The 23,668-nt window shown below is 40.7% G+C and overlaps 2 protein-coding genes across 15 annotated transcripts in view; one reads left to right on the top strand and one right to left on the bottom strand.

Annotated features, from left to right (window-relative positions):
• Window positions 1-3,875: 3,875 nt before the first annotated feature.
• On the bottom strand, window positions 3,876-14,966 carry HARBI1 (harbinger transposase derived 1). 2 transcript variants are annotated; one of them, XM_045486739.1, is made up of 3 exons: window positions 14,895-14,966; window positions 12,999-13,829; window positions 3,876-5,627 (listed from the first exon to the last, which is right to left on the bottom strand). In XM_045486739.1, the coding sequence occupies exons 2-3, from the start codon at window positions 13,666-13,668 to the stop codon at window positions 5,248-5,250; spliced, it is 1,050 nt and encodes a 349-aa protein (XP_045342695.1). In that variant the 5' UTR covers window positions 13,669-13,829; window positions 14,895-14,966; the 3' UTR covers window positions 3,876-5,247. The 2 variants fall into 2 exon arrangements, with proteins under 2 accessions (XP_045342695.1, XP_045342696.1); XM_045486740.1 differs by having other exon boundaries at window positions 14,791-14,915.
• Window positions 14,967-23,668, top strand: part of ATG13 (autophagy related 13) — a 54,039-nt gene continuing 45,337 nt past the window's right edge. For 2 of the 13 annotated variants that reach the window (XM_045486726.1, XM_045486728.1), the window contains exon 1: window positions 15,206-15,545. The gene's annotated coding sequence lies outside the window, so the exon portion shown is untranslated. Of the gene's footprint in view, window positions 15,069-15,182; window positions 15,546-15,938; window positions 16,055-23,668 lie in introns of those variants that run through there. The other 11 variants (XM_045486721.1, XM_045486725.1, XM_045486727.1 and 8 more) reach the window with 9 other exon arrangements.

The following is a 23,668-nucleotide window of genomic DNA, read 5'->3' on the forward strand; positions in this document are numbered from 1 at the left end:
GTATTTCTCCATCATGTAAAAGAAATCCAGAGATACACAGCCTAGGGTAAGGTGTGCCTATTTGGTATCAGGGACCAGGCTTCCATCTTGTTCCTTTGACATCTTCAATAAGTGGCTTTTATCCCAGGTCCAAGGCAGCTGTTCAAATTCTAGCCATCATGTCTACATTCCAACCAGCAGGAAGCTGAAAGAGGAAAGGCATGTCTCCTGCCATAAGGACATATCTTGAAAATAGCACAGGACATTTCCACTTATATTCCACTGGCCAGAATTTAGTCACATAGCCACACCTAATTGGGAATTAGTCTTTATCCTGGGCAGTTCTCAAAGTCAGGAGCAAAAGGATACTAAGTGTCAACGAAATAAGCAGTCTCTGCCACATTCCTGAAGCCAGATGAGGAGCAACAAATAGACTTTCCTTTGCTGTCATCCAGGACTGAGATTCTATTCCCAGAATACATGTTTTAGAGAAGCTTCCTTCTTAGAAAGGCTTGTGGGGCATAAGCATCTAAAGCTATAGCCCTCATTCAAATTTGACCCAAATAACAACATTATTTTGAAACCTTGATTTCAGTGAGAAAAACTAAAGAAACTAATTTCAAGGCTACAAGAAGTTTTCAGTGTTCAAAAATGGGAGACTTTTATTTTGGGAAAAACACCTGAAGGGTATGCAAATATAAATCTAAAACCATCACCTGAAAATGGAGCTATTTTATAAGTTGAGGCTAAACTGCTCTGTGAAACCATGAAAAAAATGATTTATTCTGCAGGCAGAGTTGCATCTCTATAGATAAATTTCTCTAGAGAACTGTTTCTTTTCAAGGGTGGATTTAGGATTCAGTGTGATGGTAGACTACTGCTGGCTCTTATGGAAAAGTCAAGTTGGACAGAAGAGTAGATCACAAGAGATCAGGAGTTGAAATTCTCAAACCTATAGGAATGTCATCACATTGAGGGAGACTTAAACCAAGTGGGCAGAGTAAAGATCATACTGGGATATATCACTGATACTTACATATCAGTGTTAAGACTTAATAATTCATTATTATGTTGATTATTGCTTATTGTATTATGATTGGATTCTCCTGGGGGAGCCACCCCCTTGAAGGTAAGATAAGGCTTCTCCTGAAGTAGGGTGACCATCTGTCCCAATGAGCTGAGGATTAAGGGGTTTCCCAGTACAGGGAACTTTCAATGCTAACACTGCAATGGCTCTGGGCAAACCAGGACAGTTGGTTACCCTAAGAACGGACATAGCCACTGTCAACCACTTGTAAGGATTGTAAATCCATGTCAATCACATGTAAGGAACTTGTAAAGACTAAGCCAGGAAAAGAGGATTTGCCTGGGATGAAGGGTGAAAGGAGGGAAAAGGAGAGAAGGGAAGGAAACTTCCTTGTATTGGCTCTGGGCTCTAAAAAACATCTACTACACTCTGCATAATAGAAATCAGGCCTGAACCTAGGATGAAAGAACCCTGTAGCAGTACCATGAGTCATCTTATTAGGAATTCCAGGAAGAGGAATTGGGACTTGAGCAGCCAAATGACAAGCCAGTTGTAGTTGCAATTCTGTTCTGTTCTTTTGTAGCCTGGTCTTATGGCACTCTGGGGTAATGTACACACTTTGGGCTGGATGGTAAAGATAGAAGCAGGGAACGATATAGGAGCAGCCCAGTGAAGGAGAGAGATCCCAGAACAGCAGGTAAATCATTCACAGTAGAATTATAGGAGATGTTTCCTTCTTCGGAATTATTTATACAGGATAAGCTTTCAGTGGCACAATTTATCAATAGATTGAATCATATGAACATGTTAAGACTCTAGAACGACAAATCAGCCCTTTCATAAACATGTTTATGATATATATGTAAGGGTTAAAGTCTCAACAGAATGATAGATCCTTACTGTTTTGTTGGACACACATAGAGATTGCTTTCAATTGGACTGTTTTTCTTTTTCTTTTTTTTTTTTTTTTCATGTTTATTATTTAGAGAGAGAGAGTGTGCAACTGTGCGAGTTGGGGAGGGGCAGAGAGAGAGGGAGAGCAAGAACCCCAAGCAGGCTCCAGGCTCCATGCTGTTAGCGTGGAGTCTGACGTGGGGCTTGATCCTACAAACAGTGAGATCATGACCTGAGCCAAAATCAATATTTAGATGCTTACCCGACTGAGGCACCCAGGAGCCCCTGGATCTTTTTTCTTTTGAAATGTACTAGCTTCTGATTTCGAGGTTTATTTTCCTTGCTCCTTTCTAGTATCAGAGATCTCATCACTCTCATTTGATTATCACAAAGGGGATTTAAAGTGCAGTCATGAAAACAATAAAAACTCCTGTGAATTTTATGTGTTAGGGAACTGGAGTGTTCCCAGCATTCAGCTAGTATTTTCCCTTCCTTCTTGCATTGACGACATTCTCATGATCAACCAACTCTCACTTAACTCTGTTATCTTATTCTCACAATTTCATAAAATCTGGGTGGGATCTACAGAGCAATATGCGCCCTGAAGACATGTTATGCGTACACACAATGATTAAGTATCCTTGATTTCTTTTTTTTTTTTTTTTTTTCCCTAACTTGCCTTCCATTGTCAGGGACAGCAACTGCTAAGCTCAGTCTGAGAGCTGTTTTATCATTTCAGGTTGGGATACAATCACAGTGTCTGTTATCTGTCTAGCTTCTATTTTACCCCTCCCGCCTTTTGTATGTCTTTACTATATGACCCCATTAGTCTCAACTTAGATTAACTTGCTGGATATCCTCTACAGTCCAAGGGTCAGGAAAGGAGACCCATCTCTGTTCAGTTCATTTTAAACTAAGAATATGTTTGTGGTCTCTCTTGTGTAGAATTTGAAATTGGCAAGCCAGTGATGACCCAATATTGTGGTTTTATCTTAATATATCCTGGGACTTTGCTGTCTTGAAACATCTAAGGGCAAATCTGGAAAACTTCTGGGCTGACCAGATGGCATCATCTACAGGAAGATGAAGCTTACATAAGACAGGCATAATCCTTGACTCTTTCCCAAAACTGTACCAGGAAGATACTAAAAATCCACAGTAAGGACCTCAAGAGAAGACTTCTCAGGCACTTATGAAAAGTCCCTATGGGCAAACCCTTGGCAATCGAAGTACAGACCCTGATCCCACCCCTAGATCATTTTAGGGAAATTGTAACCAAGGACTGAAAAAATCCTGGCCTGTAAAAATTCAGGTTGAAAGGAGATTAAAGAAATAGATTCGAACAGTTACTCTGTGGAATTATTAGGAAATAAAATGCTCCCAGGGAAAAGCACTGCTAGCCAATATTCAGTCACTTCAGCACTTAGAAATTATCTTTGGTGTGCAAGTAATAGACTTAAAATTACTTTTGAAATCTCTCCAAGACTGTCCCTCCCACTCAGGCTTCATGTTACCATCTAGTGAGTTAAGTTGTGAAAAGCCCCAAGTTTCCTTTAATGTAGTTTTTCGGGCTAAAATGCCACACACTTTCTAAGTTCACATTCCACTTTGGCACTTATGATATGCGGATGTCAAGTAACCCTTTCCTCATGCAATATGCACAACAGAACCAAAACTCTGTAGGGAAAAATACCCATCTTAGGACGCTTGGAAAGACCACAAGAATTAAACTATTGCCTCATGAAGGGGACAAAGCAAGCCTGGTCACAGGTTAGCTTTTACAAAGGAAGAATATGTAACAGGACACCTCTACAGAAAGAGTAGAACTAACATTCTCAGGCACCTCTTTGCGGTCCATTGTCATCTCAATGACATCATTGTACACATCAAGCTCAACCTCCTGCCACAAGGACCCACTCTTTATAGAGTAGAATGATGATGGGAAATAGCATTTGGAGTAGAAATAAACAGCAGATAATAATCCATAATTGTTTTTAATCTTGGGGATGAGTCACCCTCAGTTTATTTCCAAATTTCTTCTGTCATCAGCTGTTCATTTCTTTACTTTGAAAATCACCAGATTAACACTGCCAAAGGCAGGTAGGAAATGATCCAAGAGGACAATTCTGAGGTATCACATGGTGAGTTGATGAGAAACCAGGAACAAGACAATCCTCAGGAAAGTCTCTTTTTTGTCCCAGCAGAGGCACCAATGTGTGAACCTAATTCACACTTTCTTTATTCCAATTAGGTTGTTTTTACATCAATGTAATTTTAGAATAAGACTTGGTGGGGATTATTCATTTCCTGGGAAATTCTGTCCATGATTTTGCAAGATATCCAAATAGGTCTAATGCCAAAATTCATTTCACACCAAGAAACTATGTTCTTTTTACTTCACTTTCTTACTACTTTCATGTATCTTTTTATTCTCAAAGTCTTCTTTCTGTACAATGAATTTCAGAGCAGAATGGCCAAACGGATATTCTAACATCATGAACATAAGAAATGTGATTTAGATGTGAGCTGTCAAAACCTGGGTGAATCTCCTCTGTCCATCAATCTACCAGGGTCTTTAGATCTGTAAAGTGTAAACTTGCTATTTTATCTATATTTTACTTGTCTTCTTTGAGCTGATTGGGTTCTTAAACCCATTTATCCTCTAACTCCTCCTCTGGGTTGGAAAGAGGAGATTGGAATCCAGATGTTCTCCCTAGAAACCAACTGCAAGTCACAGTCCAACTACTACAGAAAGATGGAGGTCTCAGACTGTCCTCAGCATCCTCTTAAAAACACAAGGCTGCAAACTCAGATTAGCAGCCACTCACTTATGTCCGAAAACCATTCCCGAACTCACATTTACTCTTTACACTTGTCTCAGATGATGTCTATATAGGCAGCAAAGTAGAAAGTTCCCCCCTAATAATCCCACCTAATAATTCAGGACAAACACATATAGTTTTCATTTGAAATCTCCACATAATTTAAGAAACAGACAAAAAATATCTGGCTGAGTGCCGTTTTCCCCTTTGCTTTGATTTTGTGGGCACAATCATAAATGTCTACTACTAGTGACTTTTCAAATGAGTGGGGCTCAACCTGGAGTTCACTGGATAGCAGGGAACTATTTATTGTCTTGTTTTTGGTTTAGCTAATATATTTGCAAACGTTATCAAGATATCCTGGCATAGCCACAACCCTTCTAAAACACACAGATTAAATGTCGATTTGTGACAAGTGTCCACATACTCATTCATGCTAGATGAGGGGACTCTGTATGGGGCGGTGAGGGCGAAAGTTTGTCCCAACTCCTTCTGGAAAAGTTTCCCTCGCCCCCAGATTTCACATTAGCTAAAATGAGTGAGCATCAGCTCCTGACGTATTCGGTCAGCCTCTAGGTCCAGGGACTCCATGTGCTCATACTCTTCCTCAGGGGGCTGTTCCATGGGTCCTGTCATTGGAGAGGACCAAACATCCATCCCATGCTCCAGGGAGATGTTGTGGAGGACACAACAAGCCAAGATAATATGGCTCGACTTTTCTGGTGAGTACTGCAGTGCCCCTTTGGATCCATCCAGGCAGCGGAATCGGGAACAGAGGGTTCGGAAGGTCTTCTCAATCACACTGTGAGTAGCAGAATGGGCCATATTATAGCGATATTCCGCTGGAGTTTCAGGAATGTGAAGGGGGGTCATGAGCCAAGTACGGAGAAAGAAGGAATTGTCACCTGTGGGGAAGGTCCAAAGAAATAATAAGTCATTCTAATTGGAATACAAACAGAAAGGAAAATCTAGGAACATATATAGAGAATGGATGCAACAGACTCTGGAGCCACCATGCCCCAGAAAAACCAAGAGGGAAATGTTGTGGTAAAAAGAAGGCATGCTAGGATCACGAGCAGTAAGACATGGGTCTTGGCTGGAAATATCCTTGGTTTAAACCAACACAGAAAAAGGCTGACAGCTTTAAAAACAAACAACCAAACAAACAGCCAAGTCTGAAAAAAATGTGGGAAGAAGGTGAAGGCACTGAAGGAAATAAAATCCCTGACTTTCTAAACTCAGAGATCTTGTTCTTTTTTTTTTTTTTTTTTCAACGTTTATTTATTTTTGGGACAGAGAGAGACACAGCATGAACGGGGGAGGGGCAGAGAGAGAGCGAGACACAGAATCGGAAACAGGCTCCAGGCTCTGAGCCATCAGCCCAGAGCCTGACGTGGGGCTCGAACTCCCGGACCGGGAGATCATGACCTGGCTGAAGTCGGACGCTCAACCGACTGCGCCACCCAGGCGCCCCAAAGAGATCTTGTTCTTTAATCAAAGGTTAGGGGGCACCTGGGTGGCTCAGTTGGTTGAAGGTCCGACTTCAGCTCAGGTCATGATCTCGTGGTTCGTGAGTTTGAGCCCCGCGTCAGGCTCTGTGCTGACAGCTCAGAACCTGGAGCCTGCTTCAGATTCTGTGTCTCCCTCTCTCTCTGCCCCTCCCCTGCTCATTCTCTGTCTCTGTCTCTCTTGAAAACAAACATTAAAAAATAATTTTGAAAAAGGTTAGTAAAAACTATCATATAAGCAAGCAAACCTTCAAAATCTCCAAAGAGAAAAAGTACAAGAGAGAAAGAGAGAGTTCTTCCAGGAAAGCTCCAAACACTTGTGAGGAAAATTTCTAACCTTACCATTACAGTGTCAGGTCTGAAAGCACTACCTACGGATTTCAGAGTGCATATCTCATGGACAATAATCATTCATCCTCCCAGTGCTAAGAACAATAAGATCAAAGTCCCAGCACCTGTGGCAGAGATCAGAACTCAGGTGTTCCTAGATATTACATTCGCTAGAACCGTGCTTTGTAACAGAAACTGGTAGAATTTCACATAAATACAATGATACAAATAGTAACAGCGATAAGGAAATCAGATCATAAGTCAGTTAAAATAATATATGCAAGGCATTTTCCTAAGGTGACTTGCTTATCAAATGATCTCAGGCAATGCTAAGAACAAAATACAATACAACGCTGGGATGCAATGTCCTGTTACAACAGTACAACGTTTCTATAATGCTTAATTGTCCTGACTCACTACAGCCGGCCTGGGGGATGAAATGTCTCACACAGAGGCACAACCCCTTAGAAATCTGAGACAACTTGAGAGTACCAACTTGCACAATGGCTGTGTTCCTGACCCACTATCAGTTTTGGTATGTAGTTATGGACGGTTCAGAGAGTCGGGGCACTGTTCCAAAACACACACAATTCCTTTCTCTCAGAAGCTTACCTTTTAAAGAACTGGATTAACTTTGTTTAAAAAAAATTTTTTAGGGGCACCTGGGTGGCTCAGTCAGTTAAGCATCCGACTCTTGATTTCAGCTCATGGTTCATGAGAGAAAGGAGTTGTGTATGTTTTGGAACAGTGCCCTGACTCTCTGAACAGTCCGTAACTACATGCCAAAACTGATAGTGGGTCAGGAACACAGCTATTGTGCAAGTTGGTACTTCTCTGCATTTGTTTATATTGTATCTGCACTCTCAGTGTGGATTGGGATTCTCTTTCTCTCCCTTTCTCTCTGCCCCTCTCCTGCTTGAGCTCTCTCTCAAAATAAATAAACTTTTTTTTTTAATTTTTTTTTTCAACGTTTATTTATTTTTGGGACAGAGAGAGACAGAGCATGAACAGGGGAGGGGCAGAGAGAGAGGGAGACACAGAATCGGAAACAGGCTCCAGGCTCTGAGCCACCAGCCCAGAGCCCGACGCGGGGCTCGAACTCACGGACCGCGAGATCGTGACCTGGCTGAAGTCGGACGCTTAACCGACTGCGCCACCCAGGCGCCCCAAAATAAATAAACTTATAAAAATTTATTTCTTTTATTATTTTTTAAAAGATTTTATTTTATTTTTTAATGTTTATTTACTTTTAAGAGAGAGAGAGACAGAGCGAGAGCAGGGGAGGGGCAGAGAGAGAGGGAGGCACAGAATCTGAAGCAGGCTCCAGGCTCTGAGCTGTCAGCACAGAGCCTGACACAGGGTTCAAACCCACCAACCATGAGATCATGACCTGAGCTGAAGTCAGACACTCAACCAACTGAGGCACCCAGGCACCCCTAAAGATTTTATTTTTAAGTAATTTCTACATCTAATATGAGGCTCGAACCCACAACCCCAAGATCAAGAGTTGCACGCTCTACCAACTGAGCCAGACAGGTGCCCCACCCCACCAAATTTTTTTTTTTAATGTTTTTACTTACACATAATTGACATACAACATTGTATTATTTGTAGGTGTACCGGATTAGCTTTAAATATTTAAGAAGCCTCATAACATTTTCAAATTTTACATTTAGTTGACTTCCCCCTTAAGTACAAACTATCTTAGTTGAACTCCACCTACTAAATACTGAATTTAAGAAACTGATGCTGAAAATAATAATGAAAATAGTATCAGTGACTCATTGAATACCTACTATGTAGCAGGCACCGTGCTGGGCACTTCAAAAGTATTATTCCTTATTATCCAATCCCAACTCTGCCAGGTAAGATGTTACTGAACTCATTTTATAAATGAGAAGATCAAAATATATGTCAGCCATCCTCTGATATGCCAGGCAAAGGAAAGAGAAGGAGCTAGTCACTAAACACTAATGTCAGACTCAGAGTCAGGAAAACAATGGTGTAATGCTGTAAAAGAGAGTAAGATAAACATTAAGATGAATGGTATTTGTTAAACGTTTCTCTAAGAAATAGTATGAGCATTAGATGTGGAGACATAAAAAACAAGCTACTTAATGCAGACGTTTCATAAAATGCTGCATCGTTATTAACTGGTTATAATCCAAGCACCACTGACAATCAGACACTCAGGAGGGGATTAGGATCAGAATTGTTAAACAGATTACAATTGCTTACATGATCAGTCATCCACAAGACATTCTGGCAGATCTTACCCAAAGCTGCTTAACAATACTAGGCCAAGAGCTGAAGAAATAAGAACTCAGGCTGAATCGTTTGCAGTACATTTAGAGAAGAGGAATTAGGTAATGCAGTTCTGAAGGGAGACATGAGAATGACACGAAGGGATGACACCCATGGTGAAAATATGCTAAACACACACACACACACACACACACACACACACACACACACGATCTCCCATACACCCCTTTGATGAAAACACTGTTCTGAATTTTGTCATTTTTCCCCATTTGTTTATATTGTATCTAAGCAATATAATATTGCTCTTGGTTTTAAATTTTTGTAAAAATGATTTCATACTAAAAACAAAACATAAAACAAATTAAAAACAACAACAAAAGGAATCTGGTTAATTCTACATTTGGCAAACAGAACTATTCCACAAATCTGATGGCGTTAAGATACAATCAGCCTTTATATATATATATATATATATATATATATATATATATATATATATGTTTATTTTGAGAGAGAGACAGCATGAGCAGGGGAGGGGCGAAAAGAGAGAAGAGAGAGGATCCCAAGCAGGCTCCATGCTATCAGTGCAGAACCCGACATGGGGCTTGAATTCATGAACCATGAGATCATGACCTGAGCCAAAACCATGTAGATGCTTAACTGACTGAACCACCCAGGTGCCCCTACAATCAGCCATCTTCTCTTTTTTAACATCTTGCCATTCTTCTAATCCTGCCAATCTTCCCCTAAATTATTACCCCATATTATCCCCACAACTTTTAGATACCAGTGTTTTCTAAATTTATCTATTTGTATGAATCATTTGAGGGATCTATTAAAAAGGAGATCTATGGGGTGCCTGGGTGGCTGGGTCGGTTAAGCATCCGACTTCGGCTCAGGTCATGATCTCACGGTCCGTGAGTTCGAGCCCCGCGTCGGGCTCTGTGCTGACCACTCAGAGCCTGGAGCCTGTTTCAGATTCTGTGTCTCCCTCTCTCTCTGCCCCTCCCCTGTTCATGCTCTGTCTCTCTCTTTCTCAAAAATAAATAAACGTTAAAATTAAAAAAAAAAAAAAAAAAAAAGGAGATCTAGAGGCTTTCTTTGAAGATTCTCACTCCCAAAGTTTGATGTGGCCCCATGATGTGTATTTTTAATAAATTCTCCGGATAACTCTTGATTTGGAAAATTTGTGAAATACTGTACTAGTTCAGGGCTCTTCAAACTAGTTTTCTTGTTAGAGTTCATGGAGGCTTTGCAAGGGGTATGTGCTAGAATTGCTAGTATTAAGGGAATCAATTTCCACATGGGTATATTTTTCTCATCCCTAGTGCCTACCTAGCATGTAGCCGGTACCAAAACCGGCTTAATAAACATTTTTTCAATGTTGTTGCCATATCCATCTCTCCCACTTTCACTCTTCCTGTAAAGAAGGGAATCAGAAAAGTATATAAAAGTTTGTCAGAGTTGGGATGCCTGGATGGTTCATTCATGATGGCATGCGACTGTTGATCTCCGGGTCATGAGATCAAACCCTGTGGGCGTAGAGCCTACTTAAAAAAAAAAAAAAAAAAAAAAAAAAATGGCAGTTTTTCCTTATTTCCAATTATGTCCTGTAAACACCTCAAAAAACTAAAGCCATATTTCCAACTGAATCTGGGGTCACAAGGTGTGAAGGAAAAGGGAGTAATTCCTACATGACCTTGAGGTCCTTAGCAAAGGGAGTATTTGCTGAATAGTTAATTCTTCATGTGACCTAGTTTTATTTTATTTTTTTTTTTTTTTAATTTTTTTTTCAACGTTTATTTATTTTTGGGACAGAGAGAGACAGAGCATGAACGGGGGAGGGGCAGAGAGAGAGGGAGACACAGAATCGGAAACAGGTTCCAGGCTCTGAGCCATCAGCCCAGAGCCTGACGCGGGGCTCGAACTCACGGACCGCGAGATCGTGACCTGGCTGAAGTCGGACGCTTAACCGACTGCGCCACCCAGGCGCCCCCATGTGACCTAGTTTTAAAAGTTAACCACAAGTGGCTTAGATACTCTGCCTTAATTTCCTCATCCACAAAAATGTTGGTAATATTAGTATTTAACTCCTTAAGAGTTTTTATAAGGATTAAGTGAGATAATCTAATGCAAAGTGCTTACAGCATTGCCTGACAAATTCTAAGTGCTCAGTATGTTTTAGCTGGCTTTATAGTAGAGGTACCAAAGTGATTTCATAAGAAATGAGCTTGGAACCAAGAAGTCTCACAGCTGCAGAAGTAACTAGATGAGATACTTGCAAAACAGACTTTCTTTCATGTCTTGGTGTGACTTGTTTGAAAAAAAACTTTGAAAGCTCAAAAAAGGCACAAGGTGGGATTAAGATAAAGGTCTGGTAGGGTAAAGAGAAGGTGGTAACTGAAGATGGTGTGTAGAAGCAAGAACTCAAGAAAATCAGAGTTCCAAGACGTTGCATGTGGTACCCCAGCAGCTCTAAACCAATCAGCGTGACAGCAGTCTCTTCCCACTTGGAACATGGGAGAAATAAAAGGATATCAAAGAGAAATAATTCCTGAGTGCCTATTTCATGTTGAACACTGTTATAAGTACATGCGGTGCAGATATGATCAGTGGTTTTGAAAGAGAGGTCTTCCAATCATTCAGGTTTCTTTTTGTCTCTTACGTAGTATGTTGTATAGAAGATAACCTTTGTCCTACTGCTCATATAAGAGTAGTGCTTTAAAACAAAGAGAACTAAGCTGCCAAGCTCAAGGGTATTATCGCTATTACCCAACCATATTCCTCCCAGCTGTGCAGTCACCTCAGTGTGCACTGCTCAGTTTTGAATGGGTTCGTGTCCTACTTACATCGTTAAGTCAGGCTTCCCAATAGCATTTGGGCAGATCTGTGAAGTCAGTTCCCATAAGAACTGTGTAAGTGCACTGCTATCATTTTCATAGAGACACCACAGTGTCTTATATCACACAAATCTTATATTTGTACAATACTTTATAGTGAACTCTCGTATATATCACTTGATCTTAACAAGAGGTATTACTACTGTTGGCATTATTTTTAACATTTTACACATGATAAGAATTCAGGCTCAGTTGTATGGGTGTACTGTATTTAACCAGATCTGTACTGATTAAATATTTTGGCTGTATTTAAGGGGAATGTTTTTGTAGGGTTGTTGTTGCTTTTGTTTCCAACTATAAAACACTGCTGCAATGTTATTTTACTTCACATCACTGCTATTCATATTTATTTATTGAATACACTTTCTTTGTGCTTATTTTTGAGAGCGAGAGAGAGACAGAATGAACAGGGGAGGGGCAGAGGGAGAGAACAGAGAATCTAAAGCAGACTCTGCACTGACAGCAGAGAGCTGGATGCTGGGCTTGAACTCACGAACTTTGAGATCATGACTTGACTTAAAGTCAACCGCTTAACTGACTGACATACCCAGACATCCCAACTACTGTTCTTATTTATGAAGAAATGCCTCAAGATAAATCCTTAGAAGTGAAGATCTGGGTCAAATGCTATGTTTTAAAATGACGTTTCATGAATGTCTTTTTAAGTGTTGATTAAAAAAAAATTAAGGCTCAGAGAGTTCTCACCTGAGGTCTTTTTTTTTTCAAGAGAGAGTGCAAGCTGGGGGGGGTGGGGAGCAGAGGAAGAAAGAGAGAGAATGAGAGAGAATCCCAAGCAGACTCCATGCTCAGCACGGAGTCCAACACTGGGCTTGACACCACGATCCTGGGATCATGACTCAAGCCAAAATCAAGAGTCAGATACTAAACTGATTGAGCCACCCAGGTGCCCCTGACGTCTCATTAAAAAAAGGACAGGACCGGGGCGGCTGGGTGGCGCAGTCGGTTAAGCGTCCGACTTCAGCCAGGTCACGATCTCGCGGTCCGTGAGTTCGAGCCCCGCGTCGGGTTCTGGGCTGATGGCTCAGAGCCTGGAGCCTGTTTCCGATTCTGTGTCTCCCTCTCTCTCTGCCCCTCCCCCATTCATGCTCTGTCTCTCTCTGTCCCAAAAATAAATAAACGTTGAAAAAAAATTTTTTTTTAAAAAAAAAGGACAGGACCGAGACTCAGGTCTATAGACTCTCAAATTTCATTCTGCTCTGCTACATAATTTTTCTATAGCTACAAAATGAAGCATTCACACCTGCAGACTTACCAAGCAGCCAGCTATCTTTGTGCATTCCGGCTTCAAACTGACTACTGAGGGAGGATTGCTGCAGCACAGCATAGTCCTGTAGGCTACCTGGCCAGTTGGTCTCCACAGTCATTAATGCCCCTCTGATGTCACACACCATCAGGCAGTTTAAAGAATGCAGACCTTTGCGGTTCACATAGGAGAGATCTTCAGCATTTGGTGCCTTGATTGCCACATGGATACAGTCAACCACCCCTATCACCCCTGGCATCCCTGCCAACCCATAGAATTCATCCTTCACAGCCTGCATGGAGGCTTCATCAGCTGGAAAGCGAATGAACTGTGTGGCTCTTTCCACAAGTGCTTCAGTGACATTGGCAACACATCGACTCATAGATGCCTGACTGATTCCAATAGCGTCTCCCATCCGAGTCTGGAAGGAACCTGAAGTATAGAAGCCCAGTGCTGCAAGGATTTGTGTCTCTGGGCTAATAGCCCTGGATCTCTGAGTAGGTCTAGAAAGACTTGCCCCTAAGAGTTCCACCAAGTAATAAATGAACTGTCGAGGAAACCCATACATGGACATCAAATATTCATCGGTCACATCATCCAGCTTAAAGCGGTCCAATGTCCGGTGACCTCGGCCATACAACAAGAGATCACAGTCAAGCACGGTTATTGGTATAGCCATGGTACATGTAAATGTGATCTCTCCTTCCCTCTGCTACTTTTCCTGAATTCCTCCCAGTGAAGATGTTGGTGCAAGAAGGTATTTAAAGAAGTGTCAGCATTCAACAGCTAAATGGTTCAGCATCCATCAGTTAAATGGTTCTGGCATTTGTAATCTTCTCTCTATAAAGGTTAGAAGAAAAAAGCATTAGAAACCGACCAAAGACATCAAAGTGATTCAAAGGCTACAACAGCTCCTTTTCTCAGATTTCCATTCTGTCCAAGCAAAAGGTGCTACACCTGTAACTGGGTTTTTCTCCACTAGCTCATGGCTGCCCAACAGGCTCACTTTGGTTTGAAAGATAATTGGAGTTGTTTCCCATGTAGCAGAGCAGCTCCCTCACTGCTATCTATTGAAAGTCAGCCCTCAATACAAGGGTTTGTAAGAAAGAAAAAAAAAAAGAAAGAAAAAAGAAAAATATAGGTAGATCATGTAAGTTGATTTTGGTGGCTCACTTAATGCCTGGCATTTAAGCTGGTTAAAGCAAAAGCTTAATGTTGTGGGGCACCTGGCTGGCTTAGTCTGTACAGCCTGCAATGCTTGATCTTCTGGTTTTAAGTTCCAGCTCCAGGTAGAGTGTAGAAATTACTTAAAAATAATATCTTAAAAAAAAATTAATGGAGGCGACAGCATAAGTTATCCTTAAGGTAAAAGAGGTCTGCTCCTAACTACACAGGTCACGAACTAGCTGATATAAGTCATAACTATTCAGGGCAGGAATTGGTTCCAGCGGGTTTCATTATCCAAGCCCTCTGGTTCCACCTGTTAAGTACAAGATGGACGTGAGGGGTGCTCAAACCAGTCTAACAAGAGAGGAGGGGCAAAAAACTACCCACAGCCCAGCCTGGTGGACGCAGGTCATATGCTTTAACAACAGGCTTTCCCTTCTCCCAACTAAATCCAAATCTTGAGGCTGAGGACCAGAAAGTAGGGAAGACCACACAGATTGGAAGGTAGGCTCAAAAAGAAGATCCTGGAATAGCTAGAGCTGGGAGGCGACACTGCCGCTTTTAAAAGGCACCTCAGAAACTTAGAAGTCTGATTACGTTGGCCACTCAAAGTCAGCCAAGGCCCATCACCCACCTCTCCGCGGCTGCCAGGTTACCAGCATTCCCCACCCACCCACCCAGCCCCGTCCTGCCCTCCTCCGGAACCGGCGGCCTGGCACTAGCCGCCACGGCGCTCACCATAGGCACCGCCCCCCTTGCGTCAGCGTCCTCCCTACGCCACATCTCAACTGCCGTTGCCACCACTACGTGCGGAAAGGCGGCGCACATTCCACCCCCGGCCCAAAAGTTCTCGCCCTTTCAAGGACCCCCCTCTTTACGCCTTATTTCCTTCAGAGACACGTGGAAAAATTGGTGAGAAATATTTATATGAAAATATAATCAACTTTTTTTGGAATTCGAAGGAAAGAGATGAAATAGGGCTTCCATACCGTAGCGAAAGTGCGGATGAGGTTAGGCAGCTGTATTTCACCCATAGCCCTCTTGCTCCCCCCGCCTTCATCCGAGCGGATGAAAACAAACACTAACGATGGCGGCGCCGGGAGGGGACCGGCTGCTGGGCTTAAGGCAGGAGTGATCGCTTGAGCTGTGAGGGCACTGTTGAAAAACGCCGGTCAATGTGAGTGCGACAACTCGCGCAGTTCTGGGAGTGAAACACCCGGGGTCCACGAGCCACGAGCCTCCTGAGGCGTGTGGTATCTATCTGCGACCCCTGCTGTCACTGCAGCTCCGGAGCGCCGAGCCCTCAGCCAGGAGGCGCAACTGGCCGGCCCCAGGCCCCGGCCTCCGTAATGAGAGCCTCGAGCCATTCTCTGTGTCGCAGCTTTGCAGGTACTAACTTTAGTGGGAATACCCCCAGATCACTCAGCGCCCCGGGTGGGAGACTATGGATCTGCGGCCTTTCCGGTACCTCCTTGTGAAGAAGCAAGCTGGGTAGCCGCAGTACAGTCACCAGAGCTTTATTTGGGAAGTAGAGTTGGTGTAGGCCCTGTTGGCTCTTGATGGCTCCTAGTTTTAACAGAAATCCCCAAAGCTTTCGTCTCTACTTTCTCCGCTCTTTGGGTTGTGTTGTAAGGCTTTTTGAGGTAATTGTGGAACCGTAACTCCGGGGTTGGTACCAGTTCGAAGGAGGCAGGTTTCCATTCAATCAAGATTTGTTGAAAGAAAAAAAAAAAAAAAAAAAAAAAGGATTTGCTGAGTGCCAAATATGTGCTCCGCGTGTAGGTGAGGGTGACTGTTGACTAGTGAAAAAAGGGACCTAAAGTTCACGACTATCTTCTTACTGTCGTTGGAACGACCTGTGGAAACCTGCGATCCATTCTCGTTTAATAAATCTCTGGGTAAGTGGCTAAGCACCTTTTTTGGGTTCATCACTAACTTGTCTACGTTTTCACTTTCCAAGTCAGTTAGTTTCCAGTTTGCCTTGTCAATTGAGCGTAGTATTTCACTTTTAGTATCTTCCCCTTAGAGAGAGAAAGCTGGATCATTATACCTAGTTTAAAACTAATCTCCTAAGATAGAATTTATTGAACAGTTTCAGTGGGAAATGTGCAATAATAGGAAAGAACAGACCCTTCCTTTACACTAAATTAATCTGGATTTTTGTGTGTTTCATGAATGTTAGTCCTTTTTATGTGTGGATATTGCAGCTTCAACTAAATTACAATTTTTTTTGTTTGTTTTCAACTCCATTTTTCAGCTGAGCAGATGCCTTATGAATGGTTGTGTAATGGAATCCTGAATTAATGTTTTTTAATTTTCTTTTTTTTAAGTTTTTTGTTTTTTTGTTTTGTTTTTTTTTTTTTTTTTTTTTTTTTTTAGAGAGAGCACAAGCGGGGAAGAGGGAGAGAGAGAGAGAGAAAGAGAGAGAATCTTAAGTAGACTCCATGCTGAGCATGGAGCCAGAGTCAGGACTTCATCCCAGGACCCTGGGATGATGACCTGAGCCGAAATTGAGTCTAATGCTCAACTGACTGAGCCCCCCAGGGGCCCCCTGAGTTAATATTTTTAGGGGCACCTGGGTGGCTCAGTCGGTTGAGCATCTGACTTTGGCTCAGGTCATGGTCTCACAGTTTGTGGGTTCAAGCCCCGCATTGGGCTCTGTGCTGACAGCTCAGAGCCTGGAGCCTGCTTCAGATTCTGTGTCTCCGTTTCTCTCTACCCACCCCTGCTCATGCTCTGCCTGTCTCGCTCTCTCAAAAATAAATAAATATTAAAAATTTTTTTAATGCATAGTGGATGATGAGTAAGTGTTGAAGCAAGTGTCAAATATACTGGTCTGTATAATAAGATGAATGTAGTTAATTCATGCACTCTTTTCAAATTGTATCCCTTTGGATATAAAGTGAAGGGTATGACAACTTTTGAGATTCACATTACCTAAAAATTGGCAAACCACTGGGTTTTAAACTATTGTACTTAAATTTAACAATTCTTTTTGCGTATTTGTATTTTTTTTCTCAAGAGTCGTTATTGAAATTGAAGCAAAAACTGCAGATCTTCAGCTAGTCAACAGTCTATTATAGTGTTTTACTTAAGGACTAAGAATCAGCTGGACACAGTGGAGCTATGCATTATATGCATAATGGAATTATACTGTATGGAGGTGGAGGCAAGAAATGTTTTGTTCTGTTTTTTCCATTGTCTCTCCTGCTCCCATCCACTCTGCATTAGCTTATTAGCTTATGACCTCCATGACTCAGAGTAGGGTGCCAAGAGTCTAAATGCAAAAAGAAGACATTAACTTTTGAGCTTTCAGAGTCCCAAGTCCTACTGTATGAGTAGATAAAGATAATTTTGACTACTCAAAAAAAGTACCCACTGTAGAATTTATTGCACCCACTTGATAAAGTACATCCCCAATACTCTGCATTTATATTTTGCTCAAGTGGGAGTGAAAGGTATTTGTTTTGGAATATTTGTCTGGAGAGAAGTTATTTAACCTTGGCAATACCTGAAAACCCCTGAAACTTCACTTTTAAATATTTCTTTTCTTTTTCTTTTAAAACTTTTTAAATGTTTGTTTTTTGAGAGAGAGAGATACAGAGCACAAGCAGGGGAGGGGCAGAGAGAGAGGGAGACACAGAATCTGAAGCAGACTCCAGGTTCTGAGCCATCAGCACAGAGCCGGACGCGGGGTTCAAACCCATGAACCATGAGATAATGACCTGAGCCGAAGTCGGACACGTAACCAACTGAGCCACCCAGGCGCCCCAAATATTTCTTTTCTTTTTAAAACTTTATTATAGAAGAGATGAATAATTGCATTCATAACACTGGTTGGAGAGCTGCTTAGATTAGAGGATGAAGAGCACCTAAAAAATTCCTCATTGTTATGACCTTTTATTATTTAACGTAGTTTTTTGTTTTTATTTTTTAATGCAGTAAATGTGTAGAGACTCACTAAGAAATGCAGCCTGTTCAGCTAATGAATGAGCTCATATTCCTTAAGACTTTTGGCTTGTATGCTGACTTGAGAGTCTTCAAATATGTATACATTACTAAAAATTCTTTTTTTTTCTTCTAAAAATTCTTGAACAAAGGTTATCTGGGTTTTATGTGTGGATTACTTGGAAGTAATTCAACACCAATTTGGGGTGTTGAACTGAGTAAGGCACCATTTTTTCAAGCATGGGTTCAATAGAGGAAAGGGTGTATGAGTTGCTCATCTTTGCTTCCTCTTAGTCAAATTGTGGACACCAGTAAAAACTGCAGGTTGTCCCTGATAGGATAAGGGCAGTGCAGCCAGGAAGAATGCAAAGGAGGCTATCTAGTCCTCTCTGCGCAAGGAGCATCAACAAACTTTTCTTTGAGTTTGGGTTTTAAATTTAAAAGGATTTTAAATCCTTACAGAAATGTAAAATTGGTTTTAAATCTTTAAAATAGATTTTAAATCGTTAAACAGGTTTAAAATTAATTTTAAATAATCAGTTGTTTTTAACTGTAGAGTAAACTATGGGCCAGTTTATTTAAAAAAATCTTCTAGGGGCGCCTCGGTGGCGCAGTCGGTTAAGCGTCCGACTTCAGCCGGTCACGATCTTGCCGTCCATGAGTTCGAGCCCCGCGTCGGGCTCTGGGCTGATGGCTCAGAGCCTGGAGCCTGTTTCCGATTCTGTGTCTCCCTCTCTCTCTGCCCCTCCCCCGTTCATGCTCTATCCCTCTCTGTTCCAAAAATAAACGTTGAAAAAAAAAATTAAAAAAAAAAAAATCTTCTAAATGCCAGTGTAGGTGTTACAGGAAATTTGTTTGGCCCTAGTGGTGTCACCTATATGTCCTTGGTTACAAGAGAAGGGGACCAATACTTAGAAAAATAGTTCCGTTAACAACTCACAGTTGATTATCAGTCAGTAGTAGCTTCTTAGTAAAACAAAGGTAAATAAAGAATTTATAGAAGTGTTAACTTAATATTGTTACTTTGGAAAATGGCTGTTTTCACTTTTGACTTTCGATTCATACAAATGTGAAAAATACAGAGTTAAAAATCATTTTATGTTCTCTCTAATATTGAGGTTTGTTTGTTCCCTGCCCTCTCCAATTTCTTCTGTATTGCCCACAACTATTAGGTCATTAGGAGAGAGATTATATGGAGAAATGCTTATTGAGATTTAGTTGTCCTATTTTAAATATAAGTTTAAGGGTGTTTTTACTCCTGAATCTATTTCTGTTGGAATTTGCAAGAAACCAGATATTTGGCCTTATTTATTCTGTGGTATAAATAATTAATCAAGCATGGCTTTTATCATTATTCCCACCTTTCTTTTCTTTTGGTTTATTTTACTTTTGGTTTCTTAAATTGAATACTTAAATTTAATCTTTTTAATTATACAGTTACTTAATGCTCTACATTTTCTTCTGAATTCTCCTTTTGCTGTATCTCTTTTTTGTCATCAGATATTTTCCATTTTGTCAATTTCTAGGTAATTGTAACTTTGGTTTTTATTTAAGTGTTTATACATGATTTAATTTATACATGATTAACTTCTTAATTGTATATTTCTTTTTTTTAAATGTTTATTTATTTTTGAGAGAGAGAGCACAAGCAGGGAAGGGGTAGAGAGAGAGGGAAACATAGAATCTGAAGCAGGCTCCAGGCTCTGAGCTGTCAGCACAGAGCCCGATGCGGGGCTTGAACCCACGAACTGAGAGATCATAGCTTGAGCTGAACTCAAATGTTTAACCAACTGAGCCACCCAGGCGCCCCATGTATATTTCTAGTTTTATTGGATTATGGGCAAAAACATCTTGGAAAATTTATTTTATCAGTCAAAAGCATGATTAATTTATCATGTTCCTTGAACCTGAGAGGATGTGAATGGTTAAGTTAGATAACAAGAGCTTTATTGAGGGTCTCATATGTAGCAAGTACTCTTTACAGGAACTATCTCATTTAATCCTCAACCCTGTGAGGTAGGTATCACTTATTGACATTTTATAAGAAAGAAATATAAGGTACAGGAGGATTGAGTGACTTGCCCTGTATACCAGTACATACATATAGACTTGGTTTTATTATTCGGTTCTTCTACATTTTTGTTTATATCTACTTGAGCTGTCAAAAAGTTATGTTGAATATTCAGGTACAGTTTTGGTTTTATCAAGCTCTCCTACTATCTCTAAGAACTTTTGCTTTATGTATTTTATTACTATATTGCTTATGTATAAAGGTTTATGGCTGGGGGCGCCTGGGTGGCTCAGTCGGTTGGGTGGCCGACTTCGGCTCAGGTCAAGATCTCGCGGTCCGTGGGTTCGAGCCCCGCGTCGGGCTCTGTGCTGACAGCTCAGAGCCTGGAGCCTGTTTCAGATTCTGTGTTTCCCTCTCTCTCTGACCCTCGCCCGTTCATGCTCTGTCTCTCTCTGTCTCAAAAATAAATAAACGTTAAAAAAAATTTTTTTTTAAGGTTTATGGCTGTTATATTTTCAGAGAGTATTTTGTCATTACTCAATGTCCCTTTTAATCTTACTTCATCACTTTTGGCCCAGAATCCTGTTATAAATATTATTACTTCTCCTTTCTTTTACTTTTCTTTCTTTCATCTTCCTCTTTTTTTTTTTCTTTTTGTTTAAGCAGAGTATATTTCTGTTTTTTATTTCCAAACTTTCTTTGTAACTCTTTTAGGTAGGAAGACTGTTTCAGTTGTTTAAACCTTTCTGTTCTGTTCATCATTTGTCTGCAAAGAACTTTCTAAATGGAAAAGAGGATCTCTACAATTTAATAATAACTCTAATGCCTGGAAAGTGGGAAGATTACTGTTTTGTTCTGTTTGTACTTGTAGTTATCTATTCTTTATTGTTCTTGATTTGCCATCTTGAGCTTTTAAGTCTGAATCCAAAATATTAAAAAACTCCATGTTAAAAACTGGGAAACAGGGGTGACTGGGTGGCTCAGTCAGTTAAGCATCAGGTCATGATCTCATGGTTCATGAGTTCGAGCTTTTGGTAAGTCCAGCTTCTCTCTCTCCCTTTCTGCCCCTAATGGGATTCTTTCTGTCTCCCTCTCTCTCTCTGCCCCTCGCTCACTTGTGCCCCCCTCTCAAAAACAAGAACAACAACTGGAAAACAGATTATTTTTTTAGTTAACTTTTCCCAATTTTAAGGACGAAAGGTATCATCTGGAGTCATATTTATATAATCTCTTGCCAAATTATTCAGTTATTTCTTTGAAATTATTTGCCCTTTTTTTTCTTTTATTGCCTGTATCACCTTAAATGCGATGTTATCACCAACCCCTGTCTGGATTGCTGAAGTAGCTTCCTAGCTCGTCTCATTGCTTTTTGTCCCTTTACTTTATCCCCCACGACTCTGTATTTAGATTAATGTCCCTAAATCTTTATCCAAAGAAAAATCTGCACTGACTTCCTACTAATCTTTTAGAGTCTCTTTTTGCTCACTTTCATCATTTCCCAATAATCTGGCCAGACCATACCTACCCACTTTATTTTTCCTTACCCCTTTACATGAAAATTCTCAGGGATGCATTTCCTGGGTTTGCTTCTTCCCCTTATTCTTTCCCCTCTCCCTCTGGGCCTCCAATTACACATATGTTAGACGTTTCCCTGTGTTCTCAATGTCTCAGATAACCTCATGTCACATTATGTACCTATTGTCATGGTATGATTAAAAAACACCTTAAATAGTGCCTTTCACTTTCAAAAATATCCCAAAAGTATATGGTCATTCTGGGCCTGTCATATACTTTTCTTTATTTTCCATCCTTTTGCCTCTCTGTAGTTCATTCCTGATATTTTCTTTTGGCTTATATTCATGTTCACTATTTCTGTCTTCTTCTGGTCTCATCTGTTAGACCCAACCATTGAGTTCTTTTGCTTTTTTTTTTTTTTCAATATTTTATTTTATTTTGTATTAAAAAAAATTTTTTTTAATTTTAGAGAGAGAGTGTAAGCAGGGGGGAAGGGCAGAGAGAGAGGCAGAGAGAGAGAGAATCTTAAGCAAACCCCACGCTCAATGTGGAGGCCTATGCAGGGCTTGATCCCACAACACTAGGATCATGACCTGAGCCAAAATCAAGTCAGGAGGCTCATCCGACTGAGCCACCCAAGTGCCCCTCAAAGATTTTATTTAATTATTTAATTAATTAATTTATTTTAATGTTTTATTTATTTTTGAGAAAGAGAGACACAGAGTATGAGTTGGGGGGGTGCGGTGCAGAGAGGGAGACACAGAATCTGAAGCAGGCTCCAGGCTCTGAGCTGTCAGCACAGAGCCGGACGCGGGGCTCAAACTCACCAACCATGAGATCATGACCTGAGCCGAAGTCAGATGCTTAACCGACTGAGTAACCCCACCAGATTTTATTTTTAAGTAATTTCTACATCCAACATGGGGCTCAAACTTACAACTTTGAGATCAAAGGTTGTATGCTCTACCAGTTGAGCCAGCCAGGTGCCCAAAGACTCAACCACTGAGTCCTTTTTTTAAAAAAAAGAATTTATTGTCAAGTTAGCTAACATACAGTGCATAGTTTACTCTGGGCTTCAGGAGTAGATTCCCGTGATTCATCGCTTACGTGCAACACCCAGTACTCATCCCAAAAAGTGCCCTCCTCAATGCCCATCACCCATTTTCCCTGCTCCCCGCCCTGCCCCATCTCCCCACTCCCATTAACCCTCAGTTCTCTGTATTTAAGAGTCTCTTAATGTCTCTTAAGAGTCTGTTTGTTCTCTGTATTTAAGAGTCTCTTAAGATCTCTCTCTGCCCCTTTCCTGCTCACATTGTGTCTCTGTCTCTCAAAAGTAAATAAACATTGAAAAAAATAAGAAAAAAAAAGCATCTCTTAATGGTTTGCCTCTTTCTCTGTAACTTATTTCTTCCTTCCCTTCCCCCATGGTCTTCTGTTAAATTTCTCAAATTCCACATCGGAGTGAAAACATATGGTATGTCTTTCTCTGACTGACTTATTTCACTTAGCATAATACTCTCCAGTTCCATCCATGTGGTTGCAAATGGCAAGATTTCATTCTTTTTCATCAGTGAGTAGTATTCCAGTGTGTGTGTACACACACCACATCTTCATTCATCCTTGATGGACATTTGGGCTCTTTCTATAATTTGGCTATTGTCATAGCACTGCTATAAACATAAGGGTACAGGTGCCCCTGCAAATCAGAACTCCTGTATCCTGTGGATAAATTCCTAGTAACCACTGAGTCCTTAATTTAGTGGGGGCTTTTTCTTTCGTTTTTTAGTTCTAGAATTTCTACTTGGCTCTTTTTTGCAGTATTTCTTTGTCAAAATCCTCAACTTTGTGCTTTATTTAATTGAACATATTAAGCATGGTAATATTTAAGTCTCTGTCTTGATAACTTTGTTAATGTATTTCTAGTGTATTTCTAATGTTGTATCTGTTAGATTTTGGTCATGTGGGTTTATCTCCACGAATGCCCAGTTTATTTTAATATATGCCAGATATTATATATGAAAAATTGTAGAGACAATTT

The sequence above is a fragment of the Leopardus geoffroyi genome, chromosome D1 (genome assembly GCF_018350155.1).
Source record: "Leopardus geoffroyi isolate Oge1 chromosome D1, O.geoffroyi_Oge1_pat1.0, whole genome shotgun sequence".
NCBI lineage: Eukaryota > Metazoa > Chordata > Mammalia > Carnivora > Felidae > Leopardus > Leopardus geoffroyi.

Coding starts and splice junctions, on each gene's coding strand:
- HARBI1 (XM_045486739.1), bottom strand. CDS start 13,668: ATGGCTATACCAATAACCGTGCTTGACTGTGATCTCTTGTTGTATGGC. Junction 5,628..12,998: donor CAAAGATAGCTGGCTGCTTG/GTAAGTCTGCAG, acceptor CCTTCCCCACAG/GTGACAATTCCTTCTTTCTC.